General features: G+C 32.3%; 1 protein-coding gene across 1 annotated transcript; it reads right to left on the bottom strand.

Moving 5' to 3' along the window:
• Positions 1-1,928: 1,928 nt before the first annotated feature.
• Positions 1,929-4,521, bottom strand: LOC131078939 (zinc finger protein WIP5-like). The gene is made up of 3 exons (XM_058016787.2): positions 3,785-4,521; positions 2,568-2,947; positions 1,929-2,294 (listed from the first exon to the last, which is right to left on the bottom strand). Exons 1-2 carry the CDS (start codon positions 4,292-4,294, stop codon positions 2,582-2,584), a joined length of 876 nt encoding a protein of 291 aa, XP_057872770.2. The 5' UTR covers positions 4,295-4,521; the 3' UTR covers positions 1,929-2,294; positions 2,568-2,581.
• Between the last annotated feature and the right edge of the window lie 4,761 nt (positions 4,522-9,282).

Genomic DNA, 9,282 nt, shown 5'->3' on the forward strand with positions numbered 1-9,282 from the left:
CTTATTTAAAGAACTATACCCTATTGAAAGATATTAAAGTGGGAAGCCTGGGGGGGTAAACTTCCCCACTTAGCCAATATACGTTACATGTTACCTCTCTACTTAGGAGTTAAATAAAACATTTTATCGCTCGCATTAAAGATCTCATTAAGTTGACACTTAAGTTATTGAATTAGTGAAACTAAGTGATCAACCACATCTTAATATTACGTAAATCACAAGTAATTATGGTTTAAAAATAAAATAAAATTGTTGTTGTGTTTTTGCCCAAAAGTTTGGGCACTACAAGTTGCCTATAATTTGAATTTGAATACGAGGGTCAAATCTATAGGTATGGTAGTTTTATAGTGAAATTTATGTTTTCTTTTCAATATCTGATAATATATTTAAAATTAGAAGAAGTGAGTCTAATTTGATAAAATATTTTTTAAAAAATGTGACATGATTTAGATTATATTTTTTAATTGTTTACAAATTTAAAATGAAAATATAGACATTTTAAATGTATGTGTATGTGTATGTGTATGTGTGATATAAGTTGTATTATTTACTTACATATAAGTTTAAAATGATATAAATTGTGCTATTTTAGATTTCTTTTAATTATAATATTATATTATAATCAATTTATTATATATTTAGAAATTTTTAAATATTATTTTTGTTTTAAAGATTTAAATAATTACTATACTATAAAATATATAAATAATTGATATATAAATATATTTATTTTAATAATATTATTATTTATATTCTTCTCATGATTTTTTCAGAAGAGAATTGTGATGGTGAAGAGGCTAAATATTTATGTCTCTGTCTCTGTCTCTATCTCCATATTTCACACACACACGTGCATACACACACTCGCATATTTGTGCATGTGCTTACGCACAAACATGCACATAGAGAGAGAGAGAGAGAGAGAGAGAGAGAGAGAGAGAGAGAGAGAGAGAGAGACCTTATTACTCCCTCCCCATCTCTATCTCTCTATCTCTCTCACTCACACACAAACCCTTTGATTCTCTCTCCCTATCTCTCTATATCTACCTTTATATAGCTCACTCTTTCCCCTTCTATCTCTGTCTTCAAATCTCCACTCTCCCTCTCTATCTATATCCTATTATCTAGATATTTCTCTCTTATTCACTCCATCTCTCTCCTCTCTCTCTCTCTCTCTCTACCTCTCCATTTCTCTCTCTATATACCTCCTATATCTTTACCTTTCTATCTTTCCATCTCTCCCTCTCTCATTATCTCTCTCTTTCTATCTCTATTTCTCCATTTTTCCATCTCTCTTACTCTCCCCTTTTAGACATCTTTCCCTCTCTCTATATTTCTATATTTCTCTCATCTCTTGTATCTTTCTGAAGTTATATATATCTCTTTGTTTCACCCCTCCTAAATTTATTTCTCTCCCCCCCCCTCTCTTTATCTCTCTCTATCACACACACACACACACACAAAACTCAAAATCTCTATCTCTATCTCTATTCCTCTCCCTCTCTCTATCTTTTCCCCTCTCTATCCCTCCCTCTACCTCCTTCAATACCTATCTCTAAACTAACCACACTATTGACAGGAACTTGACACATTGTGTTCCTTGTTAAAGTTGTTAGCACGTTGATATGAGTATTGCTAATTGAATGAAATGTATTCCTTATATTTATAAAACAACACATCATGTTATATTAGATGAGCACACCAATAAAACACGACCAAGTGCATAATTATTGGTCTCACTTTTTCTTAGATTTATTTTAGATGCCTCAACAAAAAACATGTTGATGTCATATCATATTTGATGATGTGATCTTGAAACCTCAGATAAAAGAAAGAGACCTGCCAAATAAACTACTCTAAAAAAATGAAAGCAATTTGAAATTATCATGTAAGATTTTGAGTGACACAGAAATAGATCCTCTCCCATAACAAAAACAAAAGGTATTATTGAGTTTAAGTTAAAAACAAATAAAATGATGGTAACATCCTGTCGATCGAGTGGAGGCATTACACGTGCGAGACATTCAGAACGTAAAAGGACAAGCAGAGCAATTGTAAGACAGGTAGCGACAAACAAACGTGCTTCACTTTCTGGAAGTCTCTGGAATTATCATTAGTTAGCAGTTCTATCAAGATTGAAAATATTTTACAGACCTTTCACTGCGATCAACTCTTGTCTTAGAAGAGAATATTGGAGTCGATTGCTTTTAACTGGAGAATCAGTTTTTCAGACAGCCCGTTGAACTCTTACAGTCTTCTCCTGCAGTATAAAAGACTCTCGTCACAGTCCTGCACTGGAATATGCAGCCAGCAGTGAGCACAATTGTTCAGAGAAAAACAAAACAGAAAGAAACCTTTTTTTTTGAATCAAGATCAATTTTTTTTTCTTTTAATTTTTAACTATACTGAAACGTGATCCGAATGTTGATTAAAAAAATCACACACAATTTAATTCAAAAACAACAACACTGAATCAACAAAACAGGGAGGAGCTATGCAAATGTTGATTGGATTCATTCTTACAATGAATAAAGAGCTATGCAAATGTTGATTTGATTCATTCTTACAATGAATTAAGTGGCTAAGGAACATGGGAATGGCCAAAGGCCCTGCAATGATCTTTGAGAGAGCGCTTGTGCTTGAAATCTGATCCACAGCTGCAATACCAAAGCTTGCCACAGTTCTTCTCATGGGTTCTCCAGTCCCCTCTCACAGCAAATGATTTGCTGCATTTGATACACATATAACGTTTGGCGCCATGCTTCCTCTTGTAGTGTGTCTGCAATGTGCGGAAGTCCTTCAATGGTTTTGCACGGGGATGGTGAATGTTGTTCCTGCATCCCTCTGCACAGCAGTAGCATGGAAGTCTCAGCATTGCAGCAGGCTGTGTGCCCCTAAGTGATTCTGGCCCTTTCCTGTACTGTGATCCATGTCCCCACATATGCATCTGCAAATATAACAGGCATCAAGTTTTCACAGTCCATGAGATTTATTTCACAAGTTTATAAAAAAGTCTGAATTTTTTGATAAATTTTGAGATACACACAGAATTTTTTTTTGATTCCAAAAATCAAACTCACAGTTTTGAATCTAATCAAATCAAATTCATTTTAAAATCATGTGGGAGAGTGGTGCTCTGTTTAACTTTCAGTTTGTTAAACTTTCATGGACTATAACACAGTTGAAGCTAGATCTATTTAAACTTGCAGGCTATTGTGCATGTATATTTTTTGATTTCTAAAACTTCAATCACTGTTCAAAATTCTGAAATCTGAGACACAATATTACCAGTATGTTGATTCAACACAACTATAAACTGTCCTCTGGAGGTTCGGGAGGCTGAAGTACCTGGTCATGTCATTTGTTAATATAGATCTATAACCTAAGACCAAACCAGGTTTATGTTTAATACTTTCAAGTTTATTTGTCATGCCATTTCTGGAATAAGGATTTAAGCTTGTCTGGGGAAGATCAAAGAGCTGGGAATTGAAACAGGACCATTTTAACTGTAAATATAAGTCCGCAGCAAAAGGATTGATTCTGATTATGAAGAAACACAGAGATGGGATCTATCTGGGAAAACTAGCATTTTTAAATGAAAGTGAACTTAATCATCCATCATTTAGATTTTCTTGTGCTGAAATAAAATGTTATTGTTGTAAATATAGTAAGCTACTTGTAAACCCAGATTGTGAATGAATCTGTGTGTCTGTAACAATATATCATGTAGTCTTCAGTCAGACAGCAGCATAATAAATTCATTTACAGTAAAAAATTTTCACACCTGCATGTTGTTATGGCGATTGAAGCTCTTGGCACAGACTGGACAAACGAACTGTGTGGGTCCGATTAGAATCTCTGTTTCTGTAGGTATCCAGTATTCCTGGCCGCCACCTTCTGCCAATGGTGATCTGGATCTACACTCTTCCTGTAATTCATGGGCACTCTTAAGTTTAGGATTCTCAGAGAATGAACTGTTAGGAGGCCCTATATGCAGAGCCACAGTCACATTCTGTTTCAATTCCTCTGGATCTTCCCTTACTAGCTCTTCTTTTGCTTCTTCTTTTGCAGAGCTTACACTAGAAAGCAATGGCAGAGCCTCTCTCAAAGGTGGTGACTCAGGCTGTTGTGGCAGCTGATGGAAGAATAAAGTATAACTAGGCTGATTTGCAACATCCATGAGATAATTTTTCTCTCTGTTCATGTTCATAGAGACATCTGCTTGACCCAGAAATGAATCCATGCAAAGAATTTTTATTCCTGAAGATGATGATGGCATGACTCTGGGTGCCATGAAATAGGGTACTTTGCTTCTGCTCCAAAGCTCCCATTCCCATTCTGTTCATTATGGTTATATGTCTTGCTATCCATTTTCTTATTCTTATTGTCCCCTCCCTATATACTCGTTCACATGACTATCTTCACATCTGATTTCAGATCATAAATATGCTACTGATTTTTCTCTTTATATCTTACAATACAGGGAGAGTAAGCATTAATAATGAGCAGCAATTTGTCAAACAAAACTAGAAGCTCCACACAATCAAGAAACTTTTAACTCTTGTGTTGGTTTATTATAGATAAGAACTCCATACAAAGCCAAGGCAATTCAAAAGTGTGAAAAGTGAATTCTAAACAGGGAAAAAGTGAGCAGGTGCCGAGTTACCAAGCATTATGAAGGAATGATTTGGGCAAAATTTTGTAGACAAAATCGAAGTTATGTCATTGAGTCATTGAGTAGAGCAGAATGTGGACAGAGAATACTTTTGTATTTGTAATAGTGATACTTCCCCTTTGGTTGTAAAATGGTGATTTCAATATTTTCATTATTAAGAATGGTATAATCTATCTGTTTTAGTTGAATAACTTACAAGTTTATGCTTTCTTTGATCATATATGAGGGGAGCATATAGTTTTAGGGATAAAATCACACCAAAAGTAAATATTAATTAAATATTAAAAAGATATATTAGTTAAAGACATGAAATAGTGAATGTGAAATTAAAATAGAAGGTGAGAATATTGTTATTTTATTATGTTGTTTTTGTAATTTTTTGATGTATAATAATAGAAGTATATCAAATATTAATATTTTTTTGTTCTAGATTGAATTGTATCTATCATCTTGACTAATATTTGTGATCTTGTCTTTTAACTATAATCTTGTCTTTTGTAAGTTTACAAAATCTGAAATTGAATTTTCTTTTCTTTGATATCTATATGTACAATATGATGTTGAAGAAGGTCATTAGGAGTCCATTATGTGAGAGTTGAAGTTTTGGACTTTCTTATACCTTCGTTAAATCCTTATTGTTGTTGTTGTTTATATGATCAAAGACATAATGATATAGTATTCGTAGGATGAAGATTGATGGTGTATTTGTTCTTCTAAATGTAGATCTGACAATTTTATGATTGATGATTCTTATGGTCCTATTATCTTGATTTCATGTTTTTCGATATACTTTCTTTTTTATGATGATGCTAATGATCTGAGACTTGTCTTTGAATATAAAAACCTAGATTCCCTCAATTTGAACACTCTGACTTGCACAATGGAGTGATTGTGAATGGATGCTAGATAGTATCTAAAGTAAATAAGTGAAAAAATATATTTCATTGGTGTCAACTTATGCATATAAGTCACTTGAATTGAACCCATGTTCAATATAACTCAAAACAAAACTAAAAAGTATGTTTCATTATCATGACTATCATGTTTTGTTAATATGCCGATTTTTTATTAAAAAGATTATATAATACAAACTACAAACATATTTTGTTTGGTTTATTTGAAAGAGTTTCTATCTAATACAAACACATTCATCTTTACATCAAGGACGTATTTATGTTTCATTGTCATAACTATCATGTTTTGTTAATATGTCGATTTTTTATTAAAATGATCATATAATTGAAACTACAAACATGTTTTGTTGGTTTATTTGAAGGAGTTTCTATCTATTACAAACACATTCATCTTTACATTAAGGACGTACGATTATTTATTCCCTTGTGAAGGATATTTTGAAATCTTATAAACAGGCTACGTGTTTACGTACCAAATGCATTTTGTTCATGGCTGTGTGACATCATTGGTGGGGAGAAGCCAAAAGCTTATCTGGTTTTTCTGTGGCGCATTTGTTTTAAGGGCAAGAGCATTGGACTCACGTTTTCCTTCCGTAGCAGCACAACTTTCTACATATTTTTGAATGACTATGACTGGAACACATTGCTTCTTATCTACGACACTCTTTTTGTTTTACTAACTTTAAAGCTGTTCCGCCACCCCATTTGGTAAACACTGACCACCATGAATAAAACAAACCAGAGTATTATAGAGCACTGACAAATATAACCCTAAACCCTAAAATCTCTTGATCAAGAACAGACAGAGAAATAACTTTATCTCATTCCATTTGGTTTATCAACACTGAATCCCACATCATATCTCTTTTGGAGAAAAAGATCCTCATACAAACCAAAGAGAAAAAAACAATTGCGTGTACCTTGGCTTGCACCAGCGCCAAATATATGGTATTATGATTCGAGTTTCAAATCTTTAATGAGATGTTATGGTTGAGTGTTCCAAATATATGGTATTATGGTTGAGGTGTTAGAACTAATATGTTTTAAAAAATATATTTTTCATATTTTTTATTTAAGGTGAACATAATATTTATATTTAATTGTGAAGCTTACAAAAAGTGAGGGTCATTTAGGGTTGATAAAAGAAGTGTTATTGTTTGCTCTTTAGAAAATTGGAAAGATAGGGAAACATAATTAAAACTAAATTCTAATTTGAATCTTATCACTATTTTCAATTAAGTAAATATGTAGATTTGAATTGATAAACTTGCAATTAGTACAAATCTAAGTTTATGTGAATGTGCTTGATGTTGGATTGCTATTGGAAGTCTTCAATTTGACAATGTGTACTGATTCGGATTATTCTCTTCTTTCATTTAGTTGAAGATGGGGTTTGATTTATAGATGAAATCTGATAGGAATATATGATTAAAGGCTAGGATTGAATAAGAAGAATTTTGAATTGAATTTGAAAGGGATGAGATAATTAAATGTAGTCAATTGGTTTATGGAGGGTTGGAATTGATTGGATTATGTGGATGGTTGAGATTAAAAGTTAATTTGAATTTGGATTGAAGGTATTTTGAAATGAATGGTTAGGATTTGCTTGAATGATTTGATGCTTAGAGTAAATGCTAAATTTATTTTGGATTTATGATTTATATTTCAAATCAATTTTTGATTGATTGGTAGTTGAGATTTGATGGCTACTATTAAATGTTGACTTTATTTTATATTTTTAGGAATTTTTAATTAGGTAAGTGGATGGTTTAGATTTTGGACAAATAGTTCCATTTTTTAAAACAAAAAGAGATGATGGAAATTAGTTTAGTTAATTAGATACTTTCATTTAATTAATTAAAAAAATATTTGTGTGGTTACATTAGCTAATAGGAGAAAGCTAATTAATTAAATAATTTATTTAATTAATCAGTGCTAAAGGTGGTGTAAGAATAATTACAAGATTTTGTTTAAATATAAGGATAAATTCTAGGGGTTTCTTTCCCCTCTCTTTGAGACAATATTGTGACTAAAAGAAGTGGTGTAATTTAAAATAAAATAAAATATAAGAATATGATGAAGTAGTGGAATGCCAAAAAAGATAAAGACAAATGAAATCATAAATTGGATTAGTAGTGCCCCCTTGAGAGAGAAGGTGGATTGATAGAACCTAGGTGGTTTCTCAAAAGGAGAAATAATTTTAAAGGGATAAAGAACATTTGGTTAGATGCATGATGGTTCGGGTGTAAGGGAACAAGAAATGATGCTAGTAGTTGTAGAAAATGTGTGAATAATTATGATGAGATACATTAGGTATTATGTGATGGTGGGTTATATGATGTAATGAAAATATACATTTATGATTATAATTATTATGATGAATATAATTTCATGATGAGGACTAATGTCGGTGATTGTAGGTACATGTAGGGGAATCATTAAAGAGATTCCAAATGTGTTGAACAAATTCTTTCATATAACATGGAATAGTACATGCTAGGATATAAAAACCAATATGATATGTAACTTCATGCATGAGATAACTAACACAAAAATAGAAAAAATAGGGTAAATGACAAAGAACACTAAATGGAAAAAGAAAATAACAATTTTTTTTTCCAACAAAATTATCCTTGAGAAACAACATGGTATAGTGGACCATGTTGGTCTTGATGAAATATATTGAGGGATAACACATCAAACCTTTCGAGTTCAGATACTAAAATTATTGACTATAATAAAATGACTAACATGGTATTTGGGACATATGATAATGTTTCCTTCTAACATAAAAAAGAATCAATTTATTGAATAATCACAATAATGATGAGCTGATATTTGACTAGTCCAAGTTAGGATGTTCTCTCAAGGATGAGTGGAGGGGTTAGGCCATGTACGTATGTTTTTAGGTGGGGTGGGCCATTTTAATCTTGGAATTACTTTTTGAACATTGTTGATGGAATCATATTGTTGTAGTGTCTACTTTATTTTCCCAAAAGGTATGAAAGAAAAGAAAAGTGAGAGGTTAGTTAAGCATGCTAAATATTTAAAATAAATGCAAAACATCAAATTTAACTAAGTTATTACCTTCCAATCTCCTCAGATAGAGCTAGAAGTGGATGCGCTGAAGCTCCACTTGATTTGCTCTTTTGGATTCTTAATCTGGGACGATCTACAATAATCACAACAATAATGGGAGATAGATTCAATGGATTGAATGGATGAGGGGATTAATACATGATGGATTAATTTTTTTTTGCATTATGATGGTAGGATGGAGGAATTAAAGGATCGAATGATGAAATGAAGATAATGATGATGCAAATTAGAAATGACTATGGATGCAAACTAACAACATAAGATTGGAAAATGAAGTGGATGAATTGTGAAGGGAGGAGACTCCAATTTATAGAATTTTGAATTTGAAATGAATGGTTGAGATCAAAAGATAATAGAGGGTTGAAATTGAATGAGAGAAGGTGAGGTGGCTTGGCCTCTTAGCCTTGTGAAATTTGTCACAAGGTGAAGTGTTTGATGGACTTGAAAATCATGAGGAGGGGGGGGGGGGGGGGGGGGCGGTGAATCAGTGACACCAAATAAAACACTACTTCAAACACTAACCGGTAGATGAACTTAATAAAGCTTATAAACACAATGCATGCAATCCATAAAGATATAACAACATCCACAAAA

This window comes from Cryptomeria japonica, chromosome 2 (assembly GCF_030272615.1).
Source record: "Cryptomeria japonica chromosome 2, Sugi_1.0, whole genome shotgun sequence".
Taxonomy (NCBI): Eukaryota; Viridiplantae; Streptophyta; class Pinopsida; order Cupressales; family Cupressaceae; genus Cryptomeria; species Cryptomeria japonica.